The sequence below is a fragment of the Ahaetulla prasina genome, chromosome 14 (assembly GCF_028640845.1).
Source record: "Ahaetulla prasina isolate Xishuangbanna chromosome 14, ASM2864084v1, whole genome shotgun sequence".
NCBI classification, from domain to species: Eukaryota; Metazoa; Chordata; class Lepidosauria; order Squamata; family Colubridae; genus Ahaetulla; species Ahaetulla prasina.
The window spans coordinates 21465855-21483552 of NC_080552.1; the positions used below are offsets into that span (position 1 = coordinate 21465855).

A 17698-nucleotide genomic window follows, 5' to 3' on the forward strand; every position below is an offset into this window, starting at 1 on the left:
TGCAATATCCTTCCCCCAGTGGTCGGGAGGGAATGGAGATTTTGCAATATCCTTCCTCCAGGAGCGGGGAGGGAAGGGGGATTTTGCAGTATCCTTCCCCCTGGAGTGGGGTGGGAATGGAGATTTTGCGGTATCTTTCCCCCAGGAGTGGGGAGGGAATGGGGATTTTGCAATATCCTTCCTCCAGGAGTGGGGAGGGAATGGAGATTTTGCAATATCCTTCCTCCAGGAGTGGGGAGGGAATGGGGATTTTGCAATATCCTTCCTCCAGGAGTGGGGAGGGAATGGAGATTTTGCGGTATCTTTCCCCCAGGAGTGGGGAGGGAATGGGGATTTTGCAATATCCTTCCCCTGCCACGCCCACCAAACCACGCCCACCAAACCACGCCCACACCCACTAAGCCACACCCATAGAACCGGTAATAAAAAAACTTGAATTTCCCCACTGGGCTGCAGCAATCGCAAAAATGAGCTCAGGTTAAAAGTGGAGCCTGGCCTTACAAAGGCAATCAATACTGATTGTATTTTGACACACACACCCCCCACGTCCCTGGAAGTGCTTCTCACTTTTTCTAGGATTCGCACATCTGAACCTCCCTAAGTTGAGCACTGCACACCAGAACAACTAGACACAAGGACAGTTTTTTTTGCCCCACATGCCGTCACTCTGCTAAACAACTCATTCCCACAACACTGTCAAACTATTTACTAAGACTGTGTTACTATTCTTCTTCTCATCCTTCCTATTACCTATCTCCTCCTACTTGTGGCTATAACCTTTTTGCTTGTGAATCTTTACGATTTATATTGTTTTATTTAGTCTCCCAGTATAGTTTGATTGCTTAGTTAGTATCCTCTGACTATCACTAAGTCTTGTATCTTATGATTCTTGAGGAATGTACTTTTTATGTACACTGAGAGCTTATGCACCGAAGACAAATTCCTTGTGTGTCCAATCACACTTGGCCCATAAAGAATTCTATTCTATTCTATTTTGGGGAGAGAGACAAAAAAATATGATGTGATGATGAACTTGAGGAAGAAGGCAAAAAAAACCCCACCACCCCCACAAACCTTGTTGCAACTGATGATTTAAAACCAGGGCTGGCAGTCAGTGCCAACACTGGGAAACCGGAGCTTTCATGTGTTGTGGCTGGCAGATCTATAATCAGCGACACATCTGGAAGGCACAGAGTAGGCAAGGATGCCATATGTTCCCGGCCCTCCAGATGTTACACTTGGCTTGGATGACTCAGAATCAAAATTTGGCAAGGAATTCCGTTTTCTACCTGTTGGCCCTTTGAGGAGAGAAGTTTGCCTGATAATCATTCGAATAAAATTACAAGCCAGTAACCTTTGAAAGAACAAAATCTTGTGAAGAAAAATGAAAGCTAGAAAGCGCTTTCTTTCTTTCTTTCTTTCTCTTTCTCTCTCTTTCTTTCTTTCTCTCTCTCACTCCTTCCCTCTTGCTTCTTTCTTTTTTCTTTACCTTTCTTTCCTTCCTTCTTTCTTTCCTCCCTTTTCTTTCTTCCCTCTCTTCTTTCTTTCTTTCCTCCATTCTTTCTTTCCTCCATTCTTTCTTTCTTTCTTTCTTCCCTTCTTTCTTTCTTTATTTTTTCTTTCTCTCTTTTTCTTTCTTTCTCCCTCTCTCTCTTCCTTCCTTCCTTCCTTGCTGAATTGCAATCCTAGGAACTGACACCGATGCAATTTGTAAGCAAGGAACAAAAATTTAAAGTATGTAAATTCCCATTTACATACCATTTACCCGTGGTTGCACTCACGGGGAGTCTGGACTTATGACCATTCATTTAACAAGGGTTCACAGTTATGACGGCCTTGGAAATTGCGATTTGTGATCTGGACTCATACTTGAGACCATCATACCTCCCCCACAGTCATGTGACCACCATTCAGGCACGTGGCAACTGTCTCGCCATTACAACTGGCTGCAGCGCTCTGCCGACATGTGATTGCAATTTTTTGCCAATTTTGGGCAAAAATCCCTTGGGATTGCTGGATTCACGTAATGACTATATGATTCGCTTAACAGCCGAGTGGTTTACTTAATAATCATAGTGACTCGCTTAACCAGCTTTGTAAAAATGTCATGAAATTGGCTTCAATTCAGCTTAACAATTGCAAGGACTTACAACGGGAACTTCTATCCCAACTGTGGTCATAATTTGAGGACTATCCGTATCCCTCTTTCCTCTCTTTCCTGGCCTTCTGGAAATCTGGCTTTTCTTCCGCCTTCCTTGTGTCCAGGTTTGCTTTTTTCCAAAATGGTCAGCGGTCATAAAATTTTATGTTGTAAAAACAATGAATTGGATAACTAGAAAGAGACTTGAACTCTCCAATTTCGGGAAACAAATGGAAGTGTCTCCAGAACATGACAATGAAAACCAGCCAAAGTGTAAACATAATAGAAAATCAATAGCAAATTATTACTCAGTCATGCTCTACCCCCACAGAAGATTGAAAGGATCTCTAAGTTATCTGTAAATAAATGCTGGAGAACCATAAAGAATACTGTGGTGGACGAGTTTAGTTAGATTGCATTTCTTGTGGCAGTGGAGGCGCCCAGGGTTAGCAGGGCATGAAATGCTGTTTTTCAGTTCAGAAATATACCATTTGATTGATCAAATTCAAGCTGCAGTTATTTGGTTTAGTTTATTAGCTGTAGCATCTATGCTGCTTGCCCCAAAAACTGAAAATAGATTGTCCATCATGCATTGTTTGCATGTTAGAAGAGCCACATTTTTAATAGTACAGAACTTACAACTGATAGGATAGGATAGGATAGGATAGAATAGAATAGAATAGAATATTGGATTGGAATGGAATGGAATGGAATGGAATGGAATGGAATGGAATGGCATGGCATGGAATAGAATAGAATGGGAAATGGAAAGGAATAGAATAGAATAGAATAGAATAGAATAGAATAGAATAGAATAGAATAGAATAGAATAGAATAGAATAGAATAGAATAGAATAGAATAGAATAGAATAGAATTCTTTATTGGCCAAGTGTGATTGGACACATAAGGAATTTGTCTTTGGTGCATAGTGTACATAAAAAGACAAGATACATTCATCAAGAAGAGAAGAGAAGAGAAGAGAAGAGAATTTTTTATTGGCCAAGTGTGATTGGACACACAAGGAGTTTGTCTTGGTGCAGATGCTCTCAGTGTACATAAAAGAAAAGATACGCTGTTTTCTTTTTCTTTTTGATCCTACAGGATTTATTTTATTTATTGATTTTTGTCACACAGTATATATAAGCATAAGCATGTAATATACAATATACAATATATAAATATATATATAAGTATGAATAGGTAATAACTATATTAATTGGATATAACGAAAGGAAACAACAACTATATTATTAATTTGATATAATGAAAGGGAACAATAGGACAGAATGGTAGGCACTTTTGTGCTTGTTCATCAAGTGTCATAAGGTACAACTCTTAATGATAGTCATAGGGTACAAATAAGCAATCAGGAAACAATCAGTATCAATATAAATCTTAAGAATACCAGCAACAAAGTTACAGTCATACAGTCATAAGTGGGAGGAGGTGGGTGATGGGAACGATGAGAAGATTAACAGTAGTGTAGACTTAGTCAATAGTTTGACGGTGTTGTGGGAATTATTTGTTTAGAAGAGTGATGCCTTTCCCACTCCCTTGGAGGCCTTCTGGAGGCCAGTAATGGCCCGTTTGCCGACTTCCGGTGCCCAGAAGGCCTGAAAATCAGCTGGCCAGCGTGCGCATGTGCACCGGAGCTGAGCTAGGGCAACGCTCGTGTGCCCGTTGATATGGCTCCGCGTGCCACCTATGGCACGTGCCCCATAGGTTCGCCATCTTGGCTATATGGCATTGGGAGAAAATGAAGCATTTTTAAGGAAAATGCGATTCATGGGTTAAGATTTTTTTGGCTTGGAATGGATGGCCGATCTGTGTCTTAGGGGCTCTCACTGTTAAAATTACTGTTCCCGATCCAAGGAAAAGTTCACGGTGATTATGTCAGAAATTAATGAGACATGCATAAATTGAAACTAATTGGTCCCATCGATTTTAGTCATATCTCGTCGACCCTCTTTTCTCTCAACTTGAACCTTTTAATCTAAGAATGTATTTACAACAATTCCCTTCACGCTGTGTACCCCTTTCGTGGGGAAGGAAATATATTCCGGGCTCCATCATTTTGGGGTGGGGGGAATAAGGATTCTTCGTTTCTGGATGGAGAAACATAAATACTGCCCAGATTTCATTAATTCCTGAAATTCAGAATAAGAGAATTGGAAGGGACCTTGGAGGTCTTCTAGCCCAGCCCCCTACTCAGGCAGGAAGCTCTGTACCATTTCAGATGTGATGGAGCAGCTACAATTTCTGGTGGCAAAGCATTCCACTGATTAATTGGTCTCACTGTCAGGAAATTCCTCCTTAGTTCTAGGTTGCTTCTCTCCTTGATTAGTTTCCACCCATTGCTTCTTGTTCTACCCTCAGGTACTTTGGAGAATAGCTTGACTCCCTCTTCTTTGGGGCAGCCCCTCCAATATTGGAACACTGCTATCATATCTCCCCTCGTCCTGCTTTTCATTAAACTAGGCATACCCAATTCTTGCAACGGTTTTATAACTGAATGTACATTTCAGGGTGTAAGGAAAGACTCATAACTAACCAGCCGCTCCACATTTTTTTAAAATCTCCCCTTTGAAATGTAGCATATTTTATTTATTTATATCCTGCATTTATTATTTTTTATAATTAACTCAAGGCAGCAAACATACCTAATACTCCCGCCTCCTCCTATTTTCCCCAAAACAGTAATCCTGGTAGGTGGGATAGGCAGAGAGAGAGAGACAGAGAGAGAGGGAGAGAGGGAGGGAGGTGGGGAAGAGACAGAGAGAGAAGAGACAGAGAGAGACGGAGACAGAGAGTCAGAGAGAGACAGAGACAGACAGACAGAGAGAGAGAGAGAGAGTGAAAGAGAGAGACAGAGAGAGACAGAGAAAGAGACAGTGACAGTCAGAGAGAGAGAGAGAGACAGAGAGTCAGAGAGAGACAGACAGAGAAAGAGACAGAGACAGTCAGAGAGACAGAGACAGAGACAGAGAGTGAAAGAGAGAGACAGAGACAGAGAGAAAGTGAAAGAGAGAGACAGAGACAGATAGAGACAGAGAGTCAGAGAGAGACAGAGAGAGGGACTGGTATTCTTCAATGTTCAGATCTGCAGCAGATGTTGGTGGGTATTTCTCTTTGCTTATGTTTCTATGGGTGTACATCTGGATAACAGCTGTTTTTTTGGGGGGGTGTCTCTACTTCGGTCCTGTAGAAAGCTGCTACCGAAACCAGAATTGGAGGAAGAATTACTGAGGACATGTCGTCAGAACGAGAAGGAACTGGAGGGCTTACCTTGCCTTTATGCCTCGTTGGAAACAGATTCGTGGAGCAGCTTGGAAGATCTTCTCCGGATCATCAAGGATAAAGTCTGGGAAGAGCAGCAGAAAACCATCTGGGTTGACGAGGAGCAGTTGTGAAGCACAGATCCCACCGGGGATCTGGGAATCCCCCCTAAGGAAGCTGAGAAATAAAGACTTCGGTGAAGACGGCATTCTTTGTTCTGTCTTCATGGAGATGGTAGCAGGTAGAACCTTGAGGGGGAGAGAACGTCCTAAAGAAGGAAGAATGGAAGACCTGACTTGTCCAAAGGGGGTTGAATGATGAGACTTTCCAAAGGATACCTTGGGGTACGGAATTGGGTTGTTCTTCTCCCAGGCAGTCTGGCTCCTGCTGTCCACACCATCAGCCGCTTGAAGGCCAGATGTTTCCAAAGGGACCTGTTGAAGCATAAATGTGAAACTTGCAGAATTCGAAAATGGACAGCGGGAAGGTCAAGGGGAAGCATTTTTAATGGTCATCATGGCCCAGAGTCACTCTATGAGTGAGATGGGCGCATTGGTGAAATTCAATTTTTTTTGCTACCGGTTCTGTGGGCGTGGCTTGGTGGCCAAAATCTTGGTGATACTGCAAAATCTCCATTCTCACCACACACTGGGACCAGCCAGAGGTAGTATTTGCCAGTTCTCTGAGCTATACAAAATTTCTGCTACTGGTTCTCCAGAACCTGTCAGAACCTGCTGGATTTCACTCCTGGATGGGCGGCCTCTGCACAATAAGTAAATAAAAAATAAATAAATAGCAGCTGGGGAAGGCGTCAACGTTCCTCATGGTCCATCTTTTGGAGACATGGGTCCAACTGTCCTCAGATCCACCAAAATGTGGGTCTCGGCCCACTTAATACCGTGTTTCTCCGAAAATAAGACCAGGTCGTATTTTTCTTTTGGGCTCCAAAATAAGCACTTTTGGAGGGTGTGTTATTTTTTTCCCCATGTACAGGAGGCCTACTTCTTCTGCTCGCTCGCAGCAGAGCAGGAGGGCGCGTGGCACACCGGTGCCGCCACCGTGAGGTGGGAGGTGCCGCTGTCCCAGGCCCCCTGCACTTACCTGAGGATCCTGCAATCAGGCCATGCACGCCCCGACACCTGCCTCATCTCGTGGTGGCGGTTCCAATGTGCCGCTCGGTCTCCTGATCCATTGGGGCTGCGAACAACCAGAAGTCTGCCAGCGGCCACATGGGCTCCTGCTTCACATGGCTGGTGGTGCTGCTGCAGTGAGGCAGATGTCAGGGCAGGGATGACTGCACCAGGTAAGCTGGTGTGGGGCGCATGGGGCAGCTCCACCAGCACACCTGCCTCACCTCGTAGCTGTGACACCGCGAGCAACCAGATGGAATGGCTGGCCAGCCAACTGCGCAGGCTCTTAAGCAAGCCTTATTTGGGAGGTAGGGCTTATATTAGGTGCACACATAAAAAAAACATAGTAGGTCATATTTTCGGGGAAACAGGGTAGCAACAAGAGTCTTTCGTCTCTTTTCCCGCACTCTATTCCTTGTTTCCCGCACTCTATTCCTTGTTTCTTCTCCTTCTCTTTACGTGATCCAACAGACGATGTACGGACGCCAACCCGCAGAATTCCCCAGCCAGTTATGTCGCGTGGGGATGCTGCAACAGTTGTAAGAACCAAGACCGGTTGTAAGTCATCTATTTTCGAAGGGTCACTAAATGGACTGATGTAAGTGGAGGCCTTCCTGTAGCTGAGGACTACATAAAGTGGAAGCAGCACAAATGGTTCGGTGTTTCCTCAGTCATCGATCGACGTTTTAACCAAGAGGAGAGCTTCTCCAGGCCCCTGAACCGTTAATCAAAACTGAAATTTAAATTATTAAATTTTTTTTAAAAAATGAATTAAATTAAAAAACAAAGAACAATTTATCAATGGGAGAAGGAGAGATTCAACCTGGAAATAATAAGGAGAAATTTGTAATTTGTAATAATAATTTGAAATTTGTAATAAGTTGACTTTGTAAAAATATACAAATAGAATGAGACTATTGCCTTATACACTGTAAGCCGCCCTGAGTCTTCGGAGAAGGGCGGGGTATAAATGTAAAAACAAAACAAAAATTTCCCAACACTGAGAAACTATTAAGCAGTGGATCACTTTGCTTTTCGGAGTTGTGGGTGCTGCATCACTGGAGATTTTTAAGAAAAGATTGGACAATCATTTGTCCAGGTTGGAATAAGGAAAGGGGAGGGGGAGAGAGGGACAGAGAGGGAGGGGGAGAGACTGAGAGCGAGGGAGGGAGAGGGAGTGACAGAGAGACAGGGAGGAAGGGAAGGGGAGAGAGGGAGGGGGAGAGACAGAGATGGGGGGAAGAGAGACAGAGAGGGAGGGAGGGAGGGGGAGAGAGAGAGCGTGGGGATGGGGATGGGGATGGACTACAAGACCTCTAAGGTCCCTTCCAGCCCTAGGATTCAATGTTCTAAGCATGTTTGAAGGAAGCGATGGCCTCATTTTGCCCAAACTCTCTCTGTCAAGCCAGCTCAAAGTCCACCGAGTAGCTCTGTCCTTCGCCATCTGGAGCAGGAAAGACCAAACGCCCCTGCCAGGCGTTTCCGTGCACCCCTGGGCCTCAATAGGGGCTCACATGGGGCCAAAACAAATAGAGGTTGCACAGCTGTGCTGGCAGATTGTGTCCTCTGCCTGCCGCCACGGAGCGTTTTTCATATCTTCCAGCCCTTTGAAGAACGAAGATCGCCGAAGGCTCTGGAGTTGGCGCTGGCCACAGGTCCCCAATTTCGAGATCTTCAATTAAGTGGCAATTTTTTTTCCTGGTGCAAATGGCCTTGTCACTCGACATCTATTTTTGTTTCTGTAGAGATGTTGAAAGCACATGAAAATTCTCTCTCCTTCTCTCTCTCTTTTTGCCTTTCTCTCTCCCTCCTTCCCTCCCTCCCTTTCTTTCTCTCTCTTTCTCTCTCTTTTGTCTCTTTCTCCTTCCCTCCTTCTCCTCCCCTCTTCCTCTCTCACTTTTTCTTTCTCTCTTTCTCCTCCTTCTCTCTCTCCTTCTCCTCCCTCTCCTTTTCTCTCTCTCTCTGTCCCTCCCTCCCTTTCTTTCTCTCTCTCTCTTTGTCTCTTTCTCCTTCCCTCCTTCTCCTCCCCTCTTCCTCTCTCACTTTTTCTTTCTCTCTTTCTCCCTCCCTTCTCTCTCTCCTTCTCCCTCCCCCTCTCCTTTTCTCTCTTTCTCTCTGTCCCTCCCTCCCTCTCTCTTTCTCCCTCCTTCTTTCTCTTTTCCTTTCTCTCTTTCTTTCTCTCTCTCTCTCTCTCTCCCCTTTTCTCTCTTTCTCTTGTGCTTTGTCCCTCCCTCTCTCTTTCTTTTTCCCACGCTCTTTTTAGCGTCTGGCAAATACCGCAAATGCTCTAATGTCTGCATCGCTGCATTGATTGCAACAGGCTGCAGAAAGGACATTTTTTTTCTGAGCAGTTAAATCCAAAGAGGAGGGGCAGGAGACTTGTTCTGGATAAAAGTGAGCCCAGGGTCGTGAAAAAGACAACTAGACCAGGGTTTTCAAAGGAAAACCTGGCCTGAAATGTCATAGATCAATAGTGAATCTGATGCTCGGATTTTAAGAAGGGTTGGGGGCTGCTAAGCAAATGGGATGGCATTTCCCTTCCCCGGTCGTGTTTGCCTCTGATATGTTCAAATGTTTTGCGACATTTGAGAAAAAGCACCGAAATGATTTTGCTGCCTGTAAAGGATTTTCAACTATTTCATAGTGTTTGGTTTTCTTTTTCAGCCAAGGTACAGAAGCAGAGGTGGGTTTCAGCAGGTTCTGACCAGTTCTGAAGAACCAGCAATGGAAATTTTGAGTAGTTCGAAGAACCGGTAGTAAAAATTCTGACTGGCCCCGCCCAGTGGTGGGATTCAAGTTATTTAACAACCGGTTCTCTGCCCTAATGATTTCTTCCAACAACCAGTTCACCAAACTGCTCAGAAAGTTAACAACCGGTTCTCCCGAAGTGGTGCGAACTGGCTGAATCCCACCACTGGCCCCGCCCCCATCTATTCTCTGCCTCCCGAGTCCCAGCTAATCAGGAGGGAATGGGGATTTTACAATATCCTTCCCCTGGAATGGGGTGGGAATGGAGATTTTACAGTATCCACCAATCCACGCCACAGCCACTAAACCACACCCACAGAACCGGTAGTAAAAAAATTTTGAAACCCACCACTATATGGAAATCCACTTTGTCCATCTGTTTCATTCCCCCACCTCTGCTATGACCTCCAGCTTGCTGTAGTGGGGAAGATGGACATGGAAGGCTTTGGGGGGGGGTTGAGAAGGGGTGAAGTGGGGGGTTGAGAGGAAGAGACAGCAGGGTTCTGTGCCCCCCCCACCCTCCAGGGATTTAAAATGGAGATTAACCCTGGCTGGTCGTAAATGCCTCAGTAGCCTTCTTAGCTGTTTCTCAGGCCAAGTTCTGTTGGGTGTTGACCAGGACTTTAAGCTCCTGGAATGTGTTACAAGAAGCAGTGAGCAGAATACATTTAGTGAGCCTGGCCAACATTATTGGGAGGGGGGAAAAGAGGACAGGGAAGTATTACAAACATGATTGTCTGTTATAAAAGCTGTAGAAAAGAAAAAATGGTAGGAAGAATGATATGGGCACCTTTGACACATCTGTTCCAGAGGTTCTTCCAGACCAGGGGTCTCCAAACTTGGCAACATTAAGCCAGGTGGACTTCAACTCCCAGAATTTCCCAGCCAGAATCCACAGGGTTAAAGTTGCCAAGGTTGGAGAACTCCTGATCTAGACCGTGTCTGATTTCCCCAAACCATCTCCAACAAACCATAATCGAAACTAAATTAAATTGTTGGTTGGTTTTTCTTAACAAATTAACTAGCAAACCAACAAGGAGATGTGGGGACTGGGATCATCCTTCATGTTAAACCAAGGTTTACTGGAAGTAATGAGACAAAACCAAAGGAAAAATGGTGTAGCTTGATGTGATCAGAGGTGTATCTTCTGTTCTCACACCTGAATGGACCTCTGTCAGGAATGTCATTTCTGGGGAAGTAGGATCAGTTTTCTCTCTGAGATCACATGAATAGAATAGAATAGAATAGAATAGAATAGAATAGAATAGAATAGAATAGAATAGAATAGAATAGAATAGAATAGAATAGAAAATACTGTTGTGACAAAATAAAAAAAAGAATAGAATAGAATAGAATAGAATAGAATAGAATAGAATAGAATAGAATAGAATAGAATAGAATAGAATAGAATAGAATAGAATAGAATAGAAAGCAATGCAATGCAATGCAACACAACGCAACGCAATACAATACAATACCAGAGTTGGAAGGGACCTTGGAGGTCTTCTAGTCCAACCCCCTCCCCTGGCAGGAAACCTACACCCCTTCAGACAAATGATTATCCAACATCTTCTTAAAAACTTCCAGTTCACAACTTCTGGAGGCAAGTCGTTCCACTGATTAATTGTTCTCACTGTCAGGAAATTTCTCCTTAGTTCTTGAGTTTCATTCACCCCAAAGCACATTCACCCCTAACTGTCTTTTTAAAACAAGTAGCTTCATTGGTGTGTGAGATTGGCTGTGGGTTCTACCATGCGTGAGTCACACTCCAGGCCCTAGAAAGAGTGCAGAGAAAACCACCACAGAAGATAAAGCTCTGGAGGAACTAGATGTATTTCGCTTAACAAGGAGAAGATTGAGAGGAGATATCTCAGCAGTCTTCCAATATTTGAAGGGCTATCAAAGGAAAGAGGGGGTCGATTTCCTTTCCGCAGGACAAGAAGCAATGGATGGAAACCTATCAGAAGAAGATCTAGGCTGGAAATATGGAGGACTTTCCTGACAGTGAGAACAATGAATCGGTGGAATAGCTCGCCACATGGAGTGATGGATGCGCCATCATTGGAGGTTTTAAAAGAAAAGATTGGACGACCATTTGTCTCAGATGGCATGAGGACTCCTCTGCCTTGGGCAGGAGATTGGACTAGAAGACCTCTAAGGTCCCTTCCACCCTTATGGTTCTAATCCAGATCTTCAGGAACACAACATCTCAGTGGGAGAATGGGTGAATGGACGGAAGCCTCTAAAATGGATCCATGATTAGTGATCAGGACCCACCCACCCCCATTTGACTGAGTCCAGGGGTACGTTACGGAGCGGACGGCCTCGAAGGCAGCTTTTAATAGCCTTGATCTAAGCAGCGAGTTTAGTCAATCAACTGTTAAAATCAAAACACTTAAAACCTAATCACGACCGCTAAATCCTTTAATTGGATGGCAATCCTCAGAGAAAACACTCAACGGCTCCTATGTCAGCAATGTTTCAAAGCAACGTTTGGAGTCTTTAACTCTTCCGTATTTCCACCAAAACAGCCGAAGATCTCCGTCCACCGGCCGAGCACCATGTCCCTTTATCGAAGCCATGGTGAAATGGAAGTCCACCAAAGATGGAGGACCTCCTACTTCAAACTTCAAGGGAGAGGTTGTGGATTTCCAATTCGGGGGGTGTGGACAAAGACTTGAGAAGTTTATCCCACCATCTCTCCTCGATATCCACCTCAAGAGGGGACATGCACGTGTCTGGAGCGATGTGTCTCTCAATCTTGGCAGGTTGAGTTCCCTGGGGAATTCTGGGAATTGAAATCACCACAAAAGTTGAGAGACACAGCTCTGGAGAAAAAGAGAAATGATCCATTGCAGTAGCGGGTTCCAAATCCCGTCGCTACCAGTTCGCTCGTGGATGCGTGTGCGCTTGCTTGCGCAATGCTTCTGTGCATGCGCAGAGACATCTGGGCGGGTGAGAGGAGCTGCTACCAGTTCACCGGATCTGGGGCAAACCCGATAGCAACCCACCACTGATCCATTGGTTTAAGAAGGTGACTTACTTCCACTGAAATTGCATTTCTGGAGGAAGATCTCACCCATGCGAAGGTCTCTAGCCATTCCTGCTAGCAGCATTCTTAGATTTTAGCATCTCCAGAAGGTCACTTTAGAGAGAGATGAACCCCCACAGAGTAATAGCCATTCAATGACACAGTGGAGGGTTTGAAATTCTCCCCGGGGGTGGGGAGAGAGGTTGGCCACCCAATTGCCAATGGGGACAGGGGTCTCATCTTTTGTTTATTTTATGTATTGGCATCCTTCAGTCTCAAAAGACTATGGTATGGTGCTCTCGAAAGAGATCCTAAAACAGCATCTAATGTGGCTAAAAAGCCCAATTCTAGAGTGGCCATCCCTGCCCCTTCTCAGGGGCTGCCCCAAAGAAGAGGGAGTCAAGTTATTCTCCAAAGCACCTGAGGGTAGAAGCAATGGGTGGAAACTAATCAAGGAGAGAAGCAACTTAGCACTAAGGAGGAATTTCCTGACAGTTAGAACAATCAATAAGTGGAACAACTTGCCTCCAGAAGTTGTGAATGCTCCAACACTGGAAATTTTTAAGAAAATGTTGGATAGCCATTTGTCTGAAATGGTGTAGGGTTTCCTGCCTCGGCAGGGGGTTGGACTAGAAGACCTCCAAGGTCCCTTCCAACTCTGTTATTATATTATATTATATTAGAATAGAATAGAATTTTTTATTGGCCAAGTGTGATTGAACACACAAGGAATTTGTCTTGGTGCATATGCTCTCAGTGTACATAAAAGAAAAGATACGTTCATCAAGGTACAACATTTACAACACAATTGATGGTCAATATATCAATATAAATCATAAGGATTGCCAGCAACAAGTTATAGTCATACAGTCATAAGTGGAAAGAGATTGGCGATGGGAACTATGAAACGATTAATAGTAGTGCAGATTCAGTAAATAGTCTGACAGTGTTGAGGGAATTATTTGTTTAGCAGAGTGATGGCCTTCAGGAAAAAACTGTTCTTGTGTCTAGTTATATTATATTATATTATATTATATTATATTATATTATATTATATTATATTATATTATATTATATTATATTATATTATATTATATTATATTATATTATATTATATTATATTATATTATATCATATCATATCATATCATATCATATTTTCTGACCTTCGAACCTTTCGCCGTGAGCTTAAGACACATCTATTTATTTGCGCAGGACTGGACTAGAATTTTAAATTTTAAATTTGGTTTTAATGGGGTTTTATTATCTTATTGTAATTTTTAATATTCGGCCTTATTTAATAAGTTTTTTAATTGGTGTTTTATTTTGTATTTATTTGTATGTTTTACTAGGCTGTAAACCGCCCTGAGTCCTTTGGGAGATAGGGCGGTATAAAAATGCGATTAAATAAATAAATAAATAAAATATTATTATATTATTATATTATTATATTATTATATTATATTCCACACTGAGAGCAAACACATTCTGTCCCCTGCCCAGCCCCCAGATTTCGCTGGTTCCAGGACTGCCTCTTTGCCTCAGCCTGCCGAACAAATGTCTCTTCGAATTGGAGAAGGCCATGGTGCGTCTTTAGCCTCCAAGCTGAACGCTTAGAGGTCAAAGTTTCCCAGTCCATTCTCGGGGCCTTTAGGTCCCCCTTGCAGGTAACCTTATATCGCAGCTGTGGTCTCCCTCTGAGGCGTTTTCCCTGCACTAATTCTCCATACAGGAGATCTTTCGGAATACGACCATCAGCCATTCTCACGACATGCCCAAGCCAGCACAGAAGTCGCTGTTTCCGTAGTGTATACATGCTAGAAATTCCAGCACATTCCAAGACTGCGCTATTTGGAACTTTGTCCTGCCAGGTGATACCAAAAATATGTCGGCGACAGTGCATATGAAAGGTGTTCAACTTTCTCTCCTGCCGTGCGTAAAGGATCCCGGGGGTTGGGGGCAGAGAGGTTGGCCACCCAATTGCCAATGGGGACAGGGGTCTCATCTTCTGTGTACAAGTTTGTTTTTAAAAGACCCAGCTTGTAGGAGAAGGAGCAGCAGAACCTGGGGGGGGTGGAGTCAAAAGAGGAATAAGCCTAGAGTCCCTACATAGTCACTGGCAAATTAAGTCCAACCTTCCTTGAGCTCCATTTCCCCTTATCTAACTCCAAGCAGAGGCTAATCCTTAGCTGAGAAGATTCCCTCTCCCTACATCGGATGTTACAGCAATAAATCACTTTAATTGGACCTTCATGACCGCACCTGATCTTTCACACCAGCCAAACAGTGGTGTGAATGAAAGAACATTAGATGCTAGTCAGCATTAAGTAAGGGCTGCAACTTCAGATCCTACCATATTTTCTTTTGACCCAAGGGTTCACAGGAATGTCAAGAGCTCAGCCACCGCCATGCATTCAAAATCCTGTCCACTTCTGCAGGCATTAGGACCTATGTTTAAAAGGGGGATTCGATTCCATTGTCGTGGTCAACGTCTTAAGTTTTTTAACCTCTTCCCCACCCCACCTCCCCCCACCGGCCGCGCACAGACCCCCTTCGGTGTTGCCGACCACGCAGACAAACACAGTCATTCTGAAGTAAGCTGGAACGATTGCAGGTTGAGGTTAGGATCAGGGCAGGCAGCCGAACACGTCTTTGGCTCCAGGCCTTTTTCATGTTATTATTTTTAATTTACAAGGATGTTAACCTTTCCTGCAAGAAAGATGCTTATTCTACGACAATATATTATGTGTTGTGTCAGCAAAAGCAAACATGAATTATTTTTTTCCCCTCCGTCCCCTCCACTTATTATTATTATTATTATTATTATTATTATTATTATTATTATTATTGTTGTTGTTGTTGTTGTTGTTGTTGTTGTTGTTGTTGTTGTTGTTATTATTATTATTATTATTATTATTATTTTGCAATTTGGAAGGCACCACCATTCCGTGAGTTCTTTATGCGAATCTGCATGGGTTCAAGAAGGTCACTGTATCAAGATTGGTAGCTGACGCCTCTTTAGAAGCAAGGGACTTTACTTAATCCGGAGTTACTCATTGCCAGAGGGAGAAAGAAGGCAGATTGGGAAAACTACCAGTCATGGACCTCTGGTAAAAGCATCAGGACAGCGAAGCCGTGAAAATCCTCAAATGCCATTTTGGTGAGACGTTGAGACCCTAGAACAGGGGTCTCCAACCTTGGTCCCTTTAAGACTTGTGGACTTCGACTCCCAGAGTTCCTCAGCCAGCTTTGCTTTGCTGGCTGAGGGACTCTGGGAGTCAAAGTCCACAAGTCTTAAAGGGACCAAGGTTGGAGACCCCTGTTCTAGAAAGAGTGCAGAGAAGAGCAACAAAGGTGTTAAGAGGCTTTGGGGGGCTAAACCATATGATAGACGATTGAGGGAACTAGGTATATCTATTCTATCACGGAGAAGGTTCAGGGATGACATGATAACATCTTCCAATATTTGAGGGGCTACCACAGAAAAGATGGGGACGGGTGTCAACATATTCTCCAAAACCCCTGAAGGCAGGACAAGAAGCAATGGATGGAAACTAATCAAGGAGAGAAGCAACATAGAACTCAGGAAAAATTTCTTGACAATTGAGAACAATTAACCAGTGGAACAGCTTGCCACCAGAAGTTGTGGGTGCTCCAATACTGGAAGTTTTCAAGAAGAGATGGAACAATGATTTGACTAGGACAGTGTAAGATTCCTGCCTTGATTGTCTGGATTCTTCTGGAGAACCTCTACGGCTAGACACAGAAAGGTCTTTGAGGACTTCTACCAGAGGTGAAATTCAAAATTTTTCCCTACCAGTTCTTTGGCCATGCCTTGGTGGGCGTGGCAGGGGAAGAATATTGCAAAATCTCCATTCCCACCCACTCAGGGACCATCCAAAGTTGGTATTTGCCGGTTCCCCAAACTACTCAAAATTTCCACTACTGGTTCTCCAGAACCTGTTAGAACCTGCTAGATTTCACACTTGACTTCTACAGTCCTCCAGAAATTCAACCTAGAAATAAGAAGAAATTTTCTGACCTTGAGAACAATCAACCGATGGAACAGAAGTTGCCTTCAGAAGTTGTGGGAGCTTCATCCCTGGAGGCTTTCAAGAAGAGAATGGACTGCCAACTGTCAGAAATGGTGTAGGGTCTCCTGCTTGGGTGGAGAGAGAGGGTTGGACTAGATGACCTACAAGGTACCATCCAACTCTGTTATTCTGTTATTATTCTGTTATTCAGAAGTTGTGGGAGCTTCATCCCTGGAGGCTTTCAAGAAGAGACTGGACTGCCATCGGTCAGAAATCTGTCTCCTGCTTGGGCAGGAGGATTGGACTAGAGGACCTACAAGGTCTCTTCCAACTCTATCTAAAAAAAACCACTCCTCTTCGCAGCCCGCATGGCATCCTAAACAAGCAACCCTCGTCCCTGTCCCCTCCCTCCCCCAGCCCTTGGAGCACATGGCTCGTCATCCGACGGTCCGTGATTAATCAAAGCCCAACGATGAGATGGCCGGCAAAAAAAAAAATACGGCGTTAGCCGGTACTTCATTTGTCGTCATTGATTTTCCCATCGCTGTTTATTACCCGTATTTGCTTCGTAAGCCTCCAAAAATAAACTCCACGGCCTGGCAGGGCACGTTCGGAAAGGCCTCTGCTAAACCGTCTGCATGCCAGCCTTTTTCCCCACGGAGGAGACCAGCCAAATGGAGGTCGTGATCTTTGCAACGGGGAGGAAAACATCACGCGCCATGCAGAAGAGGCTGTTGTTCAGCGAAAGCTACACACAGCCCAGGGCTGTGGATGCCCAGCAATACAGATTCCCCTCTCCAGATTCCCCCTTTCTCTCCGGCATGGACGCACCCATGCCCAAGTTTCTAGTCCTTAATATTCTGAGGCTGCTTTTCAGGGCTGTCCTAGGAGACTGCTCCTCTAGGTCACAACTGGAGCCAATTGTGCAAACCAGAGGACAATTATAAAAGTAATTGACCATTTTTCATTTGGGCCATTTAACCAGGCAGCAAAAACCTAGCTTTCCTTGGTAGGGAATTTTAATGTTTTCATGTAGATTATGTGTCTTGGCTCAAGCGCTGGATAACCAATAGAGCCGTCACTCAGCGAATGAAAGATTAGTCAATTATTGGTCTGAGTCTTAGTCAATCAATTTAATTTTTTTTTTCAATTATATATGCCTGTGTTTGCAGGAGCTCCAACCCACAATATGTTGCTGCTTGAAGCGAAGGAGGAGATAGCGTCACTTTCTTTCCTCATTCCGGGAACCGAAAAACAAACCGGAAGAAGGGATGAATTTTAATTCAGGAGGGGTGAAGGCCAGCTGCCTCCCTGAATATCCTGTGTGTAAGCCTTCGGT

The 17698-nt window shown here is 44.1% G+C and overlaps 1 protein-coding gene across 3 annotated transcripts in view; it reads left to right on the top strand.

The window, feature by feature from the left end:
- CARD11 (caspase recruitment domain family member 11) overlaps positions 1-7648 on the top strand; it is a 69121-nt gene extending 61473 nt beyond the window's left edge. For all 3 annotated transcript variants that reach the window (XM_058157847.1, XM_058157850.1, XM_058157848.1), the window contains exon 24: positions 5347-7648. In XM_058157847.1, coding sequence (XP_058013830.1) covers positions 5347-5551 — 205 coding nt within the window. In that variant the 3' untranslated portion in view covers positions 5552-7648. The remainder of the gene's footprint in view (positions 1-5346) is intronic.
- The last annotated feature ends 10050 nt before the right edge of the window (positions 7649-17698 follow it).